This window comes from Cricetulus griseus, chromosome 5 (genome assembly GCF_003668045.3).
Source record: "Cricetulus griseus strain 17A/GY chromosome 5, alternate assembly CriGri-PICRH-1.0, whole genome shotgun sequence".
NCBI classification, from domain to species: domain Eukaryota; kingdom Metazoa; phylum Chordata; class Mammalia; order Rodentia; family Cricetidae; genus Cricetulus; species Cricetulus griseus.
The window spans coordinates 30,088,345-30,108,651 of record NC_048598.1 but is presented as its reverse complement, the minus strand read 5'-3'; the positions used below and the strand labels follow the sequence as shown (position 1 = coordinate 30,108,651).

General features: G+C 40.4%; 1 protein-coding gene across 4 annotated transcripts in view; it reads right to left on the bottom strand.

The window, feature by feature from the left end:
• Dnm3 (dynamin 3) overlaps nt 1-20,307 on the bottom strand; it is a 473,687-nt gene that overhangs the window by 14,202 nt on the left and 439,178 nt on the right. For 3 of the 4 annotated variants that reach the window (XM_027417219.2, XM_035445648.1, XM_027417220.2), the window contains 3 exons: nt 15,475-15,639; nt 7,439-7,665; nt 6,343-6,579 (listed from right to left, as the gene is read on the bottom strand). In XM_027417219.2, coding sequence (XP_027273020.1) covers nt 6,343-6,579; nt 7,439-7,665; nt 15,475-15,639 — 629 coding nt within the window. Of the gene's footprint in view, nt 1-2,164; nt 2,202-6,342; nt 6,580-7,438; nt 7,666-15,474; nt 15,640-20,307 lie in introns of those variants that run through there. The other variant, XM_027417221.2, reaches the window with a different exon arrangement.

Sequence of the window (20,307 nt, the reverse complement as noted above, 5' to 3'; positions counted from 1 at the left end):
AGAGGGTGCTTGAAAACCTCGTGGCTTTCAACATTGTCCTACGTTGGAATTCTATTTTGGGTTAGAGTTGCCATGTGATCAAAACATAAATACTCAAGTAATGTGGCATCTACAAGCATGTAGTGTCTCTCAGACCAAGAGCCTTCCCAGAAACCCCTGCTCTGGCACTGAAAATTCTAGCCTGACCAAAAGTGTAATATCTCTTTGGCAACATCAGTGAACCAGATGGAGTCCATTTGGCAACTAAAGGGTGTAAATATGTGTTTAGATTCAGAGGGTTCCCCCCAGACAATGCTTACAATATGTTGGCATGAATAAGCTAAGGAATTTCAATGTTGGGTACTTTAAAATTCTATGTTGGAGCAGCAATAAAAACTATGACAAGCAGGCAAAGCCATCCAACCCTCAGCTAGGTCCTCACCTCCTTTATTTTACTGCTGGAGTTAGGCGTCCCAGGCACATTCACAGGGAAAGATGCCTTATTTACATTTTCATTTTTAATTTCCCAGCTGTCTTATCTAAGGCTTATCTAAGTCTCACTTTTAATCTCTTCTAGTAGCTGCTGAGTAAGAGGAAAGGGTATAAAAGCCTCTTCTCATTGTTTGCTGCCTGACTAAAAGCTAGACATGAAAGAGCCACAAAATCATACATCACGAGAGTCTCTGAAGCCTTTGAAGAATATCTAACCAGGAGTGTGAGTGTGAAGGTTTCTTGAAAGTCATACTTGTCTTTCAGTGAAGAGATGAAAGAGCATGGCGAAAGAGCAGTCCTAGCTGGCTTATGTGCGTCCATAAGTGTGGCGTGTCTGCTTACACTGGGTAGGGTATTTTTTCCATTTCTCTGAGCTGACATCAGTTTGTATATAGGAATATTCAGCAGATTCCAGCTGGTGACAGTGCTGCTGACTAACCACAGGAAAAACAATCATCAAGTGTGCATTCTCCTCGGCCAGAGCGTCATTTGCCAGACTCCTGTCTTGGCTGTCTTTCTCCATCTATCAGGTGAAACCCAGGGCAGAACTGGGCACTCTTAAATGCCAAAGAGATTGTGCTGCAGTGACTTAGCTTAGCGACTTAGAGCTATTTGTTATTGACATAAGGCATAGAAGCAGTTGTGTTTGCTTAACTGGATGCCTGTCACCACTGCTGGGCCAACAGCAGCTTAGGGGAGGATGAGCTGTCTTCTGTTTGCATTTATGGTATTTGTGTTTTACATTAGGTAAGTCTTATTTCCCCGTTTTTTGCTTTTACTCCCCCACAGGGTAAGATATGTGGAAAAGACAAGGGACACAAAACAGAAAGGCAAACTGATGTATACCTAGACACTTCCACACAGTTCACAAATTCTGACCTTTGGGATACTTATGTGGCATGTGTGGGCCTCACCTAAACACTGCTAGTCATCTGGTCTGTGTAAAATAGACTCTGCTAGACCCAAGGAGGAAACCGCCAAGATAATCCGACTATCACTTAAACCATACTGAGAACAGGACCTAAAGAATGAAAATCTTTAACAGTAACCATTGTTTTATTTCAGTGAAATAGTACATCGTGATGAGTTGACACAGTACACTAGATTAAGAATAGTCAGGTAAACAGAATGGGCTTTGGGTGGTATACGTAACAGAGGGCCTTAAAGTGGATGTTTTCTTTAGTGAACAGTGGCTGAAATTTTAGTTTCATTAAAGTACCATGAACTCATCATGCCGATTCATGTTGAACCTGCAGCAAATTATTAATTACATTTGGAGGTTTCGGTACCAAATTTTTATAATATGGTTGCCTCACAAGATGCCTTTGTTTGTTATAACAACTCAAAGCTGTTCTGTTTTTAACAATTATATTTTTGAGTAATATGTTTTTAACTTTTAAATCTAGTTGCTAAAAAAAAAAACAGTTCCCTGATAAATCAGAATATCTGATTGTAATTTTTATTTTTTTCTTTAAGGAGAACAGCAAGCTCACAGCTGACATCACAAAGCATAAGGTGATTTCATCTTTTGTCCAAATGACACTTGGCTGCTAAAAACATCACAATTTTGGAGGGCTATTCAGGAGAAGAGTGGGTAAGTCAGGATGTTTCCATGTGTGACCGCAGGGGAATGACACCCAGGCTAGTCACACGGGTTGCTTAATTTCCATGTACATTGAGCCCTTGTACGACTTCAAGGCTCGGCAGCTTCCTCCTTCATGGCACCAAACCTTGATGTGAGGGATGCAAAGATATAAGAGTTGATGGGTTTGTGGTTTGAATTTAGGGGACTGGCTAACAAGACCCCCAAATAAAAGGGATGTTGTGTATTAACTGTAATGTATAAGAACAAAATGAATGAGTTGGGATTAGGGTTAGATAATGCAGACCATAGAGATCAAACATTTAAAAGTAAATTATGATGAAAACCGATTGGCCTCAACTTTTGTAATATAGGGGCATCTGTCACATCTTTGGAAAGGGGTTTATGCATGGCTGGATTAGTTATAAGGATGCTGAAATGTAGGGTTCCCTGTGTGCTATCTTAAGTCAAGGAAACCATAGAAGACATCAGTGAGAAACTCTGGGCAAGTCTTGATGCTGCCCTGGGGCTACCCACAGTCTGTGGGGGCTTTGTCTTTGTCGTGCAGCTTACAAAGGGCCATTTCTTGGTTTCCATCAGCCAGGTGAGCTGAAGTAAAAACCACATGGAGTGAACCAGGCCTGGCCATTTTTCAAAAACTGTCAGAGATGGCTGGGGAAAGAAAGTGCCTGTCTAGTTCAGCTTTTCCAAAGTGGAAGATTGAGTGATGAGGTAAAGGAAGTTAGTTCTTCCTTGGCTATCGACCCCTCCTCTCACCCTTGTCCCTTCTGACCATTGCAAAACAGCTTTGTCCAAGAGAAGGGGAGATGACAAATAAGTGGAAACAGTGCCAGAGTTAGCTATTGCCAGGAAACACACACTCCGATTCAGCTAATTTGTTCTGTTAATGTCAAAGGCTGTAATCTCCAATTAACTAATTTTAAGAATCAGTAACTGAAAATAGCTATTCTAACTCTGAAGTCGGCGTCTGATGATGATTGGGATCTGAAATTAAGAGAACCAGGAGTCAAAAGGGGTAGTGCTATCTGCTTGAGACCATCCTTCTAAACAAAGAGCTGTGGCTGTGGTGTGGATTTTCAAACAGGGTTTTGTCCTGTCAGAGAACTCAAATACAGATAGTCAAGCCATGAAAAATTGTCTCAAAGATCATGGATTTGTGTACACTCAGCTTACTAATGACAGAAACATCCGTGCTAGTGGGTCTCTCTGGGATGCTCCTCAGTTCGGGTGGAATTAATTAAAACAGGCGTGCAGTGTGCAGGATTTCCTGCTCTCCCACCAAAAGGCTCCAAACACAGAAACCAGAATAGCCTGAGAAGTTGAGCCAAAAGATGACTCCACCACCTTGCCCCCACCTCTCCTTTTACATTGAAATGGAAATACAGGGTAAAGATGCTGGTTAGAAAGACAGTGCAGTCAAGGTTCCTGTGCCATGCCAGGGCTCTGACAGTCTTGGAATACAGTGAAAATAAGAATCACCAGCTGCTAATTCACTCAAAATATCAGAAGGAAAACTCCCCAGACAAACACTAGGGTGTCTGAATCTTTTGCCGCTAGAAGTTCAGTTTACTGCCTTTGTAATACTAAAAGGTCAGCAGGGAAACAGAGGGACACCTCCTGTGCTATGCTGTCATATTGTGAATTTCTGGTTGAAAAAGGAGGAAGGTCCCTTAAAAAAGCAAAGGACTTTGTTGTGGGTGGGTAGGGGGAATCAGATGTTGTCTTTGAAAAGCTGAGCATTATTTTCCTGGAGATGATGGATAGGGGGCCATCTCTATTTTTTTTTTTTTTTTTAGAGAAAATGAAAATGGAAGTAAATTATGGAAGAGAATATATAGACTGTTCTTCATTCTCTCTCTCTCTTTTGAAATCTTAAACCCCATTTCTGGCTTGCATTTGGTAGGATTCCTGCTCTGGCTTTATTAAAAACAGACGTGTGTTCAGAATCTTCCATCTAAAGCAAGGCTGTAACAGGCGTCGGGACCCTGACCGGCCTCCAGCTCAGCTCAGGTGGCTTCCACCACAGGGATTCCCTCTCAGCCTGCTTCGCTGGCCTCAATCTTGAGAGTTCAGCACAAACTACGAGCGTTTGCTTTTTCAATTCAAACTCTGCATTTCTGTTTTAAATTTGGAGTGGTACACAAAGCCAGATCAAGTTAAGTCTGGCTTTAACTTGAGAGCATTCTAAAAATTTTGAATAGCTTAACTGTTGTCCTACAAATTCTCTGATGAGCGAGGACTCCTTAAACCTGGTGGCACCCCCTCCTTGGCAACTCAGCATGACTTACTGACTTCCACACTTCTGACTGCATATAAGCTCAAAAATACCAAAGCTAAACTCCACGCTACTTAACATGCGAAGTTAAGAGCACTGGCAAGTTAGCTTATTGGAAACCAAGAAGAAAAGCGGTCAAGCGAGCAGGCAAGACTTGCATACCCATTTCTGAGCGCAGCATCACCACAGGTCCCTCTGGCTCCTTCTCATGGTAAAACAGACAAAACAGCAGAGTTCAAGGCTCCCTGGGGACTTTGCCTTCCCACTCTCGCATCCCCTCCACCCCCTTTCTCCTCACAGTCTCCATACCATCCTGGCACAGCGGCAGACACTTTCCCAGTCAATTTGAGGTTTTCTAAAACAATGAAGTTGATCTTGCTTGTAGGCAACATTCAATGTTGAAATGCACGTTTTTGATGTGTTAAGGAAATTCTTCTGAACACACTTTGGTTAACAAGTAGAGTAGGGCTTTGCTTCCCTGAGGGACAGCAGCCAGTATGTATTTTCAGTAGTCACAACTGACAGCTAGTGACTGGAGGCCAGTGATGCTGTTAACCATCCTCCAATGTACAGGAGAGCCACCATAGCTGAGATGTCAGACTCTGAGGGCCCCTGTGCCAGACGCTACTGTGGTGGTTGAATCTGGGCTCTTAAGTCAGGCTGCTAGTTAGGGATTAGAGCCTGGTGGAGTTGCACTGGGCAAGCTGTTTTACCTCACTGTCTATCTGCAAATGTAAATACTAGGCTATTTTATTGGATGCACGAACCTTAGATAAAAAAGGTATGTGTGAAGCTTTTGGGACAACACATATTGAGAGCAAAATAAATATTACTAGAAATTGAGCAAATCAGAAGTCCAATAGTATTGTCACATCTTAAGATCTGAACCACAAGTCTGCATTTTCTTTGTTTCCTAGATCAGGGACTTAGGTCTTGGAGGTGAATGAGTCACCCAGATCTTATGACTTCACTTGCATACCCTTTGTCTACCAGTTGGGGGTTCTGTTCCTGTGTCCACTACCCCTCAAGCCTTGAGGATCAACTACAAACACCATGGTCACAAAGGTGCACCATGGATGGGTGGACAGGACTGTGTGTGACAGACATAGTCAGATTTTGCTTAATGGGGCATATGGTTATTCTAATTCTCTGAATTACAATGTTTAGCTTCACACATGGGATACTTCTGTCTTTAAATTTCCTTTTGTTGTGGGATAAAACTCCATAGTACCTTATATCCTTTAAAAATGACAGAAATAACTGTATATTGGCTACATGGATGAAGGTAAGAATATAACTTTAACTCAGTATGTTTCAAGTTCCATTACTGATTAGTTTATATTGTTTGACAACTAGACCATAAAATCTGCTTAGAATTGTCAAAATTGTTCAATTGCACAGCAGTCTATCTGATATGTAATCCTTAGGGTCTATATTACAATCTCTGTAGATTTCAAAACAATTGCAGATTAATTGGCTAGACTATACTTAGTTTACATTAAAGTTAGTGATATTGGGGTCATAGTGCAGAGGGTAGATGGATAAAGTTCCTTGAGTCAGTGGTTTTCTAGATTTCTTTGGGTGATGGAGAAGGCAAGATCTTAGTCCATGCACCCCTCATGACCTACACACAGTTTGCCACAACTCAGCCACAGCTGTTTCTTTCAAAGCCCTGGGTCAGGCACTACCACTGGGCTGGTAAAAATGCCACTCACTGGGTCCCATTTGCTTTGGTCTCAAAAATGAGACTCTCAGATCTGTGCCAGGTGGTAAATGAGAGGATCCGATGATCACACAGGATATCTTAATGGGCTTAGGCGCCATTATTTGTCTTGTGCTCACTGCCCCAACAGCCAGTGTGAAAATTGAAAACATATATTGTAAAATGTTTGCAAAGTTTTGTTTTGTTTTGTTTTTTCCAATAAATGTTGTCTGTTACAATGAGAAGAGAACCCAGGGGGATCTTGGGGAGCCTGCAGCACAGCATGCTTACCTGGGAACACTGGGCGGCGCCCTCGTGGGCCTGGATGGAACTTGTGGAGGGGTTCCAAAGGAGTCACTACTGTTGGGAAAAGGAGGTAATGGGCCAGGGCGGAATGGGACTGGGGGAGCCCCGGAGTGGGGACCTGGAGATGGAATGGCAGGGGCTGGTCCACGGCCAGATGTTGGCCTGGTGAGGGGAGCACTTAGAGTTGGCCGCCTTTGGGTGGTGGGGCTTGGAGGAGGTGACCTGAAAAAAGAAACAAAGTTTTCATTTGTGCACTCTTCCTTCTTTTAAATTAATCTTTCTAAAAAACAGTTTTTGTAATTTCCTGACCGCTTTTTAAAATTAACTTATTTTTGGCTATCTAACTTAGATGTATATTAGAGGTCCACATACATAAAAGGATAAGTGCTGAGACTTTGGTTTCCTTCCCCACTCTCTGGAAACAATCAGTACCGATTGCTGGTGTTTCTTTTAAACATAGAGGTATGTGGATATTTTCTCATTGGCGTGTGTGTGTGTATCATAATGACACAATCCCATCTTAAGCTTATCTTTCCATTTGGGGAAACTAGCACTATTTTACTCTTTTAATGACTATGTGTTTGAAAGAAAATGACCCCCAAAGGAAATGACACTATTAGGAGGTGTGTCCTTGTTGGAGGAACTATGTCACTGTGGGGGTGGGCTTGAGACCTCTTTTGCTCAAGCTTCCCTCAGTGTGACAGACAGACCATTTCCTGTTGCCTAAGGATCAAGACATTACCAGCACCATGTCTGCCTGCATGCCACCATGCTCCCCACCACAATGAAAATGGACGGAACCTCTGAATTGTAAGCAGCCACCTCAATTAAATGCTTTCCTTTATAAAAGTTGCCATGGTCATGGTATCTTCTTTACAGCAATAGAAACTAAGATAGCCTATCAAGTTTCATTGTAAAGATTCATCAAGCTTTGTTCATGAAAAGAATTGTTGATACACTTGGACTCCTCCTGAACTTTTTTCCCGTTTGCTTTTGGGTCCGTATTGGCTTGGGAAAGCATCCTTGCAAACAGAGTGGACAAGCTCAGTAGAGCTCAGGTGCTGTGGAGCTTCCTCCTTACCTCCGGGAATGCTGGAGCCAGGAGTCATCTACTGGAGGTGGAGCTGGGGTTGACACAGTGGCTGTGTTGATGTCACCAATGATCACAAGGGCTTCTTTCAGGGCCTGGTACATTCGGAGCATCTCATCCCGGCGCTGAGCCTGCTCAGCAGACTCTTCCATCAGAGTGTTTTGGTCCTCAGAAGAATATAGTTGTGCTAGGAGCTCAGAGTTGATGAAGTCTTTAACCTGTAAGAAAAATTAAAATACGAAGGAATAAACACAGACTCTGTGGATATAGCCCACAAATGTTTCCCACCCCTGAGAAAAGGGAAATGCCATACAACTATTTTATTTGCCATTGCATTGGTACACAGAAAGTTTTCCCCTCTACCTTTGGTCTTTCAAAACAATGATGGTAAGATAGCTGAAGAAAGGTTAGACTCTTCTTGCTACCACATGAGTAAGGCTCATTAGCTCTGGGAAGGTTTCATGAGATTCTCAGGGGCTGTTTGGCTTATTCAACAGGAAGGTCCTGTGAGGTAAGCAGCATTATTTTCTATAGAAAATGGTGATTCAAAGAAAGTTTTGTAGTTCAACAAGTTTTCTAATCTTTTAGCTACATTTTATCAAAATAATCAAATATTGGAGTTTTCAGGATAGAGGAAAATCAAAATTAGTATGGATAAATGGATATTAAATACTAATTATAACTGCACATACATGCAAAGTAAAAGACACATTTGTTTTCTAGATGTTTGCAAAGTCAGTTAATGGTGATGAAGACTGGACATGAGGCTTCACAGATACGGTGCACATTTGTCTTAGTTGAACAGGATCTTGTAGCAGGATGGGAATAGAAAAAGTACATAACTCAGAAGGAGAGAGGACCAGTCTCCATGCTTTATCAGATCTAGGCATCAGCCAGCCACTTAATATGTCACTAAGGAGAAACTATCAGCTAAATCTATGATAAAATGTCCAAGTATCATTGAGTGAGTATAAATGCATGGTCAAACTAAATGTGAGAAAATGAATGTGCAAATCAATTCCTTTAAAAGTTATATGATTTACTTTGTCACATAGTGATGAAATAAAATTAAAACTTCACAGATACAGAAACAAATTTAGGGAGTGTTTCAGTGACTTTTCCAAGGTCATACAGCTGTAAGGTCAACCTAAAATCTTCTAACCAATGCTAATTCAGTTTCCTGAAACCATATCGTGGGTTTAAATGCTCAGAAAACACAACTTACACTTCATCTTCTCTTTGTCTTCTTTGTGTGTGTGTGTGTGTGTGTTTCAAGACATGGTTTCTCTGTGTAGCCTGGCTGTTCTGGAACTCATTTGCTCTGTAGACCAGGCTGGTTTCAGACTCAGAGATCTGCCTGCCTCCCGAGTGCTGGGATTAAAGGTATGTGCCACTACCATCCAGCACATAATTCAGGGCCTTTTACCTAAGTGTACCCTCCACCACTGAGCTGTACCACCAGCTTAACATTGTTTAGAGCAGCTAGCAAGTATGATAATTTAAACCAAGAAAAATAAACTAATTTAAAGTTTTCAGCTCTTCTGTTATTTGAGAAAGCTACATCTTATCTGGATTACTTAGATCTAGATAAAATGCCAAAGCAAGAGTATTTGTTTAAAATTCAGAATGATGACAGGTCACCTATCAGGTGCTCAGTTAAGATTCCTGGATTGTAGTTAAGATTGTTACTCAAGTGAGAAGATTCTAAAACACAGTTTCATTTTTTAGTGGATTTTTAAAGATTGAGAACACTGGAAGAGGGTAAACAGGCAGGCCTGCAGGTAGTTAGCACCTACAGGTGAAGTCAATCGGTCACATGGGCCAAAGGGATGTGATGTATTCCTATATTCTTTGTGTAGCGCTTGAGTATGTAGTTCATACCATTGGAAGGAAGGCAGTCCAGTTTTACTGGTATACAATCCTCAGATGTTAGCATGAGCCACTCACTGTGAATACAACTTACAGTCCTGGTCCAAGGCTACGATCACAGTGGGCTGGGTTGCATGCATCTCTGTGGTGTCATTCCTGTCTGACCTTTGTGATTTCCTGGGCAGTGTGGGAATTTGCAAAGATAGACTGACCCAGAATACATGTTGATGAGCTTTCAAGGTGGTAAAGACAGTTACTGTACAGTCAGAACTTGAGTCTGATCCCTGGGTTTCAGATAATGGATAGAGAGCAAGGACTTGATTCCTTGAAAGTTGTCCTTTGGCAAGAGCACTGTAGCACTGTGGGTGAATACACACATAAACCACAGCCCCAAATGGGAAGACAGATAACTGGTTGAACTCATTACTTGCCCAGAGTGAGCAGAGACTTAAGTCCAGCTTGGGGAAATGGTGGATATTATTTCTTGAGAGGGGAGGGAAGACCAGTTTCATTTTTGGTGGGGGTAAAGATTTCAAATATGTAGATAACTCTATTTGTAAGAGCATTGGCTGAATTAGTCTTATTGTGGTGGAATCAACAGAGTTCCCTGCACACATTGTGTAAACCAAAAGTGAGTCAAACATGGGAGAGATGCAATTACACTGTATTCAGTGGACTGACTGGTGGGTGTAGAAAGTAATTTTGATAAGTAAGTCTAGGGCAAAATATGAGCTCTCTGGTACTAATGAAAAGTATTTAAACTTTATCTCTTTGGCAGTATGACACAATTGAAAGTCTCTTGACAAGTGAAACAAGTCTTTAGAAAAAGTAATCCTGTTTTAACAGGGAAAAAATGCAAGCTTAGTAGTAGAGACAGGCCCAATAGGAGATGATTGTTTACTCATGGACTGATTAGGATTTATCAGTGCCACAGGATGGAAAAGATGGGCAATTGTGAATAACATTACATAGGGAAAACCATCTGCTGGTGTCTACATGAAAAGGGTGAGAAAGAAAACCACTGAAAGATGTCTCTGGCATTGATAACTGAAAACCAAATGGCAAAAAAGGAAAGTCGGAACTTCAGGAAAGGTAGAAAACTTGGCCTTAGAAATATTTCATGGTCTTTGAAGACACATTCAGGTACTCATGGAAGCAGAGACATTTGCACAGAACTTCCTTTGTGGGGTGTGTTTGTGTGCACTTGGATATGAGGTACAACTTAAAACTCAAAACTAGACGATTTCCCTGGCATCAGTCATCAGTAGGGTTGAGCTCCTTTTGAAGCTTCACATCTTTCTGGAGTATCACTTAGAAGCCATTAAATACAATTTAAAAAGATGATCCCAGAATAACTCTGAAGCAGATATGAATTATGAATCAACAGTTCAATTATGGAATGAAACAATAAGGAGCCCTGATATTACACACTGAAGCTTACCTGTTGACCATTATTCTTTCATTTGTCAATGTTCTGAAGAAATGACGGATATTGGTAAGAAGAAAGACACGTTGCTATTGTTTTCCCTGTAAGTGGGCTATATTGGCATTGGGCAGACAGAGGCAGGGAACTACAAAGAACTACTGCAATAGTGTGACTGTCAAGATACATGCTTAGAGACCCAGAATGGGCTAACATTTTATTTTGGATGTAAGGAAAAGTTTAGGCTGTCTTCTAGGTAGCCTAGCCTAGACTTGCCTTGGAATGCTACAAGTAGATTTTGGAACAACAACTCCAGTTGATAGGGGTGCAGTTCAGACACTTTGGGGCTTTCTGAGCTGTTTGGGTGTCAGTGCCACAAGTATTTAAGTCAGGGACTGTACAACACAATTAGATACCCAGTGGATCTCTCTTAGGTGATAGTATTTGGAAAATACCTCAGAGAACAGAACAGACCAATTATACTTGGATGGGAGATTTGGAGCAATATTTATGCTTTTAATTATAACACCTTATAACCTATACATCTTTGTGTGGCTCACAAAAATTCTCACACACAAAATCCCATTCCAGCTCAAACTCTGCAGGCTAAATAAACAGGCATTACCACACCATGTCCCACTGCTCAGTGTAAAGGAATGTGAGGTCATTAAAAATGTTCCACATGTTTTCCTCCTTCTAACTTTTAACCCTTCCCTAGTCCCCTGGAAGATGTCTGGCTCTTATCTTAATTTTCTTTGTTATGACTGAGCCATTTTAACACCTTCACCAGGAGACAGTTCGGTTGCCTAGGAGACCATTTCCTACAGGATAGTCTCTGTGTGAAAGAGGGTGATTTGGTTGCTCACATGTATAAAGTTTTTCACTGAGTAATTTTATTTTGTTCATCTGGGGATGTGACACTCAGGTCATCGTCCTCCCCCCTCCCCCCTCCCCCAAACCCTCTGGTGGATTTAGTTCTGTCCTTTTTCTTCTGCAAAATACAACCTCCATGGACTCAAAATTCAGACAAAGGAGGTCAGAAAAAATGCACAATCTGTGAGATCCAAAGTCCAAAGATGGGCAAAATATAAGGAAGAGTGGGAGTGTTTCAAGGAACAGGGAGCCTCTCATGAACTTTTTTTTTTTTTTTGGAAGGGGTTGGGGGGCAGATGCTGTGTTTGACCTCTACAACTGGATCTTGGTCTAAATGATAGAATAATGGTTTGGCATGAAGGACATGTTTTAAAACTAGGATACATAATACTACCTTTCCACCAAAGAGTGGATGACAAGGAGGGTCATGGTGGCCACGCAGGGGCCTTGGGGACTCAGTAGCACCACTCCAAGTGTGAAATGCCTCTGGGTTTCATGACTTCAGTGTTGGTTTTTGTTTTTGTTTTTCTTTAAAGAATTCATTCTACTTTGTATTTGGTGAGTTTAATTGTGAGACATGATGTTTTAAGATTTAAGACACTATTTCTCATGTTCAAATGAACGCTAATTAAATCTTTAAGTCATAGGAACTGTCTGGGGAGATAGAAGCTCTCTCAGTAGGTTTGAGTTCTCGCTCCCAACCCCATGCACCCTTTCTGCTGCTGGATTACAAACAGCATCAGGCAGAGGAGAAGACCCTGAAACCCCTAGCTGTGCAATCTTGGGCAAGTCACTTAGCCCTTCTGTGCCTCAGTTCTCCATGTATAAGATATGGAAGAGAACAAATGTCCCAGGGGTTCAATCAAAACTACCCACCCTACATGGGGTTCCCTCATTCCATGATGGAGCACTCCCGGTGGGGTGAACTATGGGGGAGACACCATCATCATGGGCCATTATGGGTGCTAGTCTTAAAGTCCCACACAACTTTGCTGCTGTGACTTTAACTTGTGGCCGCCTGTTATAAACTCGCTGTTCCTTTGTGCTGCCGCCTTTACCTGGTATGTTTAAGTAGTGAAACAGCTGCTGGGTTTCAATAGACAAAGGCTTACAGTATGTCTGAGGCCAGGCATTTATTGCCTGGCTTTAAACTTCTTAAACAATTCCATATGGAGAGCTGAGTGGCAGAACACTTAATGTAAACTTTCAAAGGAAACTGCCCACTGAATCCTGAACTTTATGAAACTGGCTGAAACATATTCCTTTTCAGGAGGCTGAGCTGCCATTCCTGCTTCAGGGGTGAAAGGCCACAGGCCAGGAAGACAGAGAGAGCCCATCTTCAGCATGTATGCGTTCTGATGGAATACCAGTTTATAGAATAGGTAGAATTTGAGACTACTTTTGCTAGTTGTGATTCTATCACTGACTCTCTCATTTTATCAACCGAAACTGAATTAAAAAAAAAAAAAAACCCAGCTTCCCTGCATGGAATAGGGCTGTTGATTTATTAGGTCTGTTTCTTTGTACTTAACAGGACACATCTGGAACGAACAGAAAGGCTTGGGTATTGAGATGCCATGAGACTGTAAGTACATTGTTTTAAGAAGGTTTCATTCTCTATTTGAAAAAAAAATATAACTTATTCTCTATTTGAAAAAATATACATAATCTAGAAGTATATATTATAGATGCAAAGTGTTTTTATACATAGGAAAATAGAGGCACAATAATAATACTCAAGAAAAGTGATCATTGTAGGGTATCTGCCACTCATTTCTGGTAGATGCAAAAGCTACACTTCTAGCAGAGACCGCCATCACTTCCTGAGAATACAGCACATTGTGATAGTTGGTTTTCTCCCTGCTCCTATTAGTCTCTGACCTTGGAGTTCAGGTCTTAATTGAAGTCTCCTTCCCCATAACTCTTATGTGAGGTCTCTCTCAAGATAACTGGCAGAGCTTCCCCCTCCTGAGAAGAATATTCTGTAGGTGGGTGTTTGGACATTTCATGAAAGTAAGCAAATTTGGCAATGAGGAGTTGGGGCAATCACAATTACCCGTGTGTATGTGTGCTGTATGTTTTCATTTAATGTTTGAGGTGAAAGTCGAATAGATTTGCAGCGGGGATTTTTTTCTTCTGCCTTTTAACTAATTTGTGTCAAGCTGCTTCTCAGAGCCACAGACAGGAAGCACGATTTCCTGTGCTGATGATTTAATATAACGCAGAGCAAAGCAGAGCTGGAACCGAAGGCAGGACTAATGACTCTCGGTAAAACAGTGGAAAGATAAATGATCCCTAATCAGGAAAATGTTTAAATAAGCAAGTGCCTGATACACCACAGCAAAACAACCTGAATTCATTTACGAAAAGTTAAGAGGGTAATTTTCAAGACACACAGACTATTTGTTCAGTACTTCAGATTTGTCTAAATAGCTAGCAGCCACATCTGTCACATAGTCTGATAGTTCTGTGAGGTCCCTGCACTTTCCCACTGAGGTTCCAGAAGTGGCTCACTTCAGCTCAACAGGGCTAAAAGGCTGGGCTTTAGGGCAGACAGCTGACCCTTGAGCAGCCATGTTGATATTTATAGTTTCAACTTTTCCAGTTCATTGCTTACCTGCTACTTAGACGTCAAAGCATCCTGTTTATCTTCTTTGGATACACAGAAATAGGCATATATAAGACTGGTTGCCTGAGTGTTCAGGGCTTCTTAAAATCAAGGCATATACAACTAGCAGTTATAGACAAGCAGACTGTCATGAAGAACTTTAGAAACGAACCCTGAGATACAGAGAGTGATTACTGGACCTTAAACAGGCAGCCATGTTAATTATTTGCACTTGCACAGTGCCTTGGCATCCCTATCCTTCTAGAACAAATCCTTCAGGAAGACACAAATAGTCACATGAGGTCAAGCGCCTAAGAACCAGGCTTAGAACCCAGGTTTCTCCTAAATTCCAGTGTAGGGCTCTTTTCAGCTTCACAGCCTGATTTTTGGGTTCTCACAAGCCATGCTCGTAGTATCTTTAAGACGATACATAAAGCGCTTGGTTTCCCATTTAACAGGACTCAGAAAAGGCCATTCTCTCTAACTGTTTTGTCACTTTTACTTAAAAAGTGAACTAACAAAAACAGTGCATAGGTTAAGTACCACATCCAGACTGCTACCAACCACAGAAGGAAAGGCCCAGACAAAACAAATCCATGAATGGCTACCATAGCAGAGCTCTGAAAGATTGGTGGTAATAGCATCCTTGCCTTAGGAAGCCAAGCTGAACTGGGCACAATGGCCATACCTGGAATCCTACCACTAAGGCTAAGGCAGGAAGGGTCCCCTGAATTCCAGGTCAGCCTGGGCTAAACAGTGAAACCCTGTCTCAAACAAACAAACAAATGAAAAAAACAAAACAAAACAAAACAAAACAGTATGACTGACTGTGCAGTCAGGGAATAAGATAAATCCATTCCTGGGTTCAAAGACTATTCCATAATTTATAGATAATAAAAATTATATTATCATATGCTGTGTTATGTAGGGAAAAGTATTAAAGTGTTATCCTAGGCTTTTAATCTCAAGGTCGAGTGCAGGCATCTGATTTCATTGTTAACTTTGCAAGTCCATGAATATGGTATTCTCTGCTCTTTTCTAGAAGAGAGCCAATTAGAAGGAACTCGATGCTGTGGCTGGAAATTTCCTCTATGTTCTCTCTCAGTGGTTACCCACTTACAAAGGCAGAACCACATGTCCAGGCAGTAAATGCTTTGGTTATTCAGAAAATATCACAAAGACACTCAAGAAAAGGTGATCAATTTCCAGATAGGGAAGGGTTAAGGTAAAAGGAGAGAGTTTATAATCACTTACATTATTGATCATAAGATGCATTATTGTTTTTGGAATTAAGTCTCGGATGCATTTGTTGATTATTGACATGTAGGAGTCTACTAGGTTGCGTATAGTCTCCACTTGCCTCTCCAGCTGTGGGTCCATGGAAAAGTTTTCTGCTTGGCCATTTTCATCATTTTCATTCTAACAGAAGAGAAACAAAATGTGGATTATCTCATATTCTCTCAGAATCAAAACAATACCAAGCCTCAAATGATTGATTTCTGTTCAGATCTTGTCAGAACCTTGCAGTTGTTGTCGTTCTTTGAACTCACCGTGTTCTGGCAAAAGCAAACATTCTGAATGAACATCAAGATGAATCACCAAGTAAACAGTGCACCTAACAACATGCATCGGGAGAACAACCTATTCTTAAGTCATTGGTAAGCTGCCCAGAGGCCTGAGTCCAAACAGATGATGCAGATGTGAGCCTCTGGGAGTAGTCTTTGGGGATCTATAGATTAGAATAACCTTGATGTAGCTTTGGCACTGCTGAGTTTGCTCTGGATTGGATCAGTCCAGATTTAAACCTCAATCCCCTAGGACTGGCCAGGAGTCCACATTTGAGATCTGGAAGATAATTCATTCTTTCATACACTTGCTGGAATCTGCTGTGTAAATTCATGCTTTTGACACCACTGCGGAGGACTGGCTCCATTGTGGAAAACCGCCATTTTAACTTCCAATGTGTTATTCTTTGAATAAAGCAGAACCCTTTCATACACAAAGAATTTATTTGTGCAACATGAGTGAAGCATCTGTTTTCTATACTCTACGACTTGAGTTAATTAATTTTGGCTTATCCACCCAGAGACTGGGCTGGAATGGCATCTTCATCATTAAGAGCTGACCTATTGGCTTGGCATTGAAATCAATTTAGAACAAATGGTCTCTATTTCAAGTCAGGTCAACCTATCTAAACCTCAAAACATCATACAGATATTGTTAGTGGTCTGGCTACTTTCTCATATTTGGAAAGATTTAATTATGAATGTAAGGGGGGGCAATAATTTATTGCTTCTAACATTGGCTTGTAGTACTTTTTTTGGAAATGTATGCACTTTGATCTGCCAGGTTTTCAATCAGCTCCAGGCCAAAGAACTGTGCTAAATAACTGGATCTATAAATGACGAGTCCTTACTTTGAATCAATATACATATATGAAAGCCACATTTTTAGGCTACAAAAGCATCAATAATAAAAAAATGGATTAAGTATTTCTATGTCAGAAGTGTCTCTTTGAAAATGTTAAGATGTCATATGCTCACTCTAAAAATCAGTGGTCCTTTTCTGCCCTGAGAGTGTGACCCCATGCTGTCACACTCTCTGGGGGCTAACAGAATAAGGGAATTTCTTAGGTGGCTGGGATACTCACAATGTTGGTGATTCTGCTGTTCTTATTTATTTTTTTAAGTTGTCTTGGGTCACTGAAAGAATTAAATCTGGTGTAACTGTTTTTTTTTTTTTTTAAATGAGCTTGTGGCAAGCTGATATTTTAGATGAAAAGCATCTAAAGCATTTCTGGTTAAGATCTTATTTAAAATGTGTAACTACTACAATCCCCTCTGCGACCTACAGAAGCTCCTTTCCCAGAAGCCCTCTCTCCCTAGCTTGTGTAGAGTCCCTTCCTCTGAACTCACTCCTACACTTGCTTACATTATCTTCCATTCCTCTTAATTCTGGGCTTTCCCCCCTACTGGAGTCTAGAATTGTATTTCTCCATTCTTAGCATACATTTCAGTGTTATCAGAGGAAAGGGGAGGTGGTTCATGCTACAAATGGGTTTACCTAAGTCAATGAAACTTACCTAATGCACAAAACCTAGACTTTTGTGGAGAAAAATGTTTCCTCTGTAATGATAACAGTACAATCCAGTCTGTTTCTCTGGCCTATAAGATGCATGGATTTTGCTATTGTATTTAGCAATGGGTGTGATAGCATTTCAGTATCAACCTGTTCCCTCTTCTAGGGCCTATTTTCAGCATTCATTGTGTTTTCTATATATACCATTATAGGCACTTTGTATAGAAGAGCTGCACGTTAGTGCTAGGGGGTGGGCACCAGGGTTATTGTGCCCAACAGAGAAGCATTATAGAGCTATGAGCTCTGAAATCCATTCAACTAATGTAAAATGAATATGATTTCAAAAACAGGAATTATAAAATATATTACATCAATTCAGTTTTATACATGAAATAATAAAGAATTTTAAATTTTTCTATGAAAACATCATTAAAATACTGATATTCTCAAGAACCAAATGACTGAATTAAAAGAGGAAAGCTGAATAAACAAGGTACAGTGAAGCTGGGGGGGAGCATTATTTGATTTCATATAGAAACAGGGAACCTCCCTATTCCACACTACACTTAATTAACATTTAGCCTTGCTTTTGTACTTTTTGAAATCATAAGCAATAAGCAAAGTGTCAGAATGAACAACAGACACAGGGTTGGTGGAGAAAACACCCCAGGATAGAGGCATAGGCTAGGCCTGTGAAAAAGGATCCCAACAGCTCATGGAATGAAACCAAGAATTGGCAAGTGGGATTGAATGAAATGAAGTTCCTGCACAGAAAAGGAAGTAAGTAAAGCAACAGCCTACAATCTTTACCAGCTACACATCTGACAAGGGATCAATATCTAGAATCTATAAAGAACTAAGGAACTCAAATGCTAAAATACACCAAATGTATTTGGTCCAGTCCTCCAGTCAACAGATGAACAAATGAATAAAATACTTCTAAAATAAGTAGCCAATATATACTTGGAGAAGTTTTAGCATCCTTAGCCAAAGAAAGGTAAACCTATACTGAGATAACAAAAGCCAAAACCACAATAAATGCTGGTGAGGGTGGGGCAGAGGATACTTGCACATTGCTGATGGGAACAAAAAATATGCTTTGCAACATGGAAATCAGGATTAAACTACCATATCATCCAACTGTGCCACTCCTGGGACAGACCCTAAAGGATGTAAGTCAGTGTAACACAGAGATACCTACTCAATCATGTTTTATGAAGCACTTCTCGGTGTAGGCAAACTATGGAATCTACCCTGGTGTCTCTCAACAAGTGAATCCACGAAGAAAATGTAATATACATACATACACACATACACATCTTTTATTCTATCATTAAGAAGAGTCAAATGATGCCTTTTGCAGGAAAATGGATGATATTGGTGTGCTCTATTAAGTGAATAAACTAGACTCAAACAGACAAGTATCACATTTTTTTTCATGAGGAATTTAGATTTTGTGCACTCACACATGAAAACAGAGAAGAGACTACTGAGTAAGAGGAAGAGAAGACTGGGGAATAGGAGAGAAGTCAGGGAGTCAACATGGCCAAAACACATGATAAACTTGAAGAAGAACATCAAGGAATCTGTTGGTTTGAATGAAAAATACATGAATCAAGAAAAAAAAAAGTCAAATTCTGAACATAAAAAGTTAAAGGAATTCCAAAATAGCCAATGGGAGAATTTGAAATTCTACTCAGCTTTTGGAAATGGAGTAGATTTGTGGCCTCACACAAATTGTAACTACTCTGGGAATGCAATGGACACATTAGGGAAAGCACGGAATCCAGAATGCAAATGGACTTCAGTTTTACACTGGAGCAAACTGGCCTTTCTAGTATATCTCAGGTGAGTGGGAAAGAGTCTGTAGGTGGATTTTTTATTTATTTATTTATTTATTTATTTTTTAACTAAGCACTTGAGTAAGCCAACAAAAGCTCCCTTTCTTTACCCTGGGCCTCGGCTCAGATCCTCTTGCCTCCTCCTGGGTGTGTGCTGTGTATAAGTTCATACTTTTTTCTTTGTTTAAATTACAGGATTGCAATTGGATTCTTTGCAGCCGAAGCACTGAAGTGACAGCTGTTGATGATTATCCTCATCAAGGGAATGTAAAATAAAAATAGTAATTTGTCTCTGATCTTTGGGGCAAAAGCAGAATGGTCTGCAAACATTTAACCTTTTATGTGCAGGTTCATTGATGCTGTTTACAAAATGTGAATAATACTGTAGGAACTTTTTTTTTTCCTGAAAAAAAAAAAACAATGAATAGGCCATCTTGCTGCATGTTTTTTTGAAATAGCTTTTGAGAAATCTAATTAAAGCAATGAAAACAATCTTACAAATATGAAGTTTAGAGATTCAATAACTTATATCTTAAAAAATAGTCACACAGTATTAAAGAAACAGACCTTTTTTCTTACAGAATTTAAAGAAATGATTACACATCTTTATGTTTCTCAGGGTCATCGTGTGGACCTCTTTCAGGAGCCCAGCCTGCAGGTCCCAGTGAGTGGGTCACCTTGGTGGCCCCCCCAATTTTTAGTATAAAATTTGTCAAGTATACAACTTTAGCAGGTGAGGTAGTAGAAAATTAAATGGGGATAATTTTCATTAGATCTTGAAGGCTCCACTATAGAACTCTGAGAGCTTGACAGAAACACCTAGTTTTCATGTCTTTATTTTCCTTAGAAAAAAAAAAATCTCCAAATTATGTCATAGGCATGAGGACCACTGGAACCATCCAGAAAGTAATGTTGAGATCAACCCTTCAAAAGTGGAATAATGGATATTAAAAGTGTCTAAGCAGTGATATGTACATAAAAATACCAAAGCCAGGGACTCACGGCATCTTTTCTGAGAAGTGGAGAACACTGGAAAAATGTATAAATCTGTACAATATTATCCTATTAGCCAACAGTTGCCTTCTTTAAAACACTTAATATGATTATTCATCTCACTACTACTTTAAACTAAGAGCAAGCAAATATATATGATTGGACTTTTCCTTAG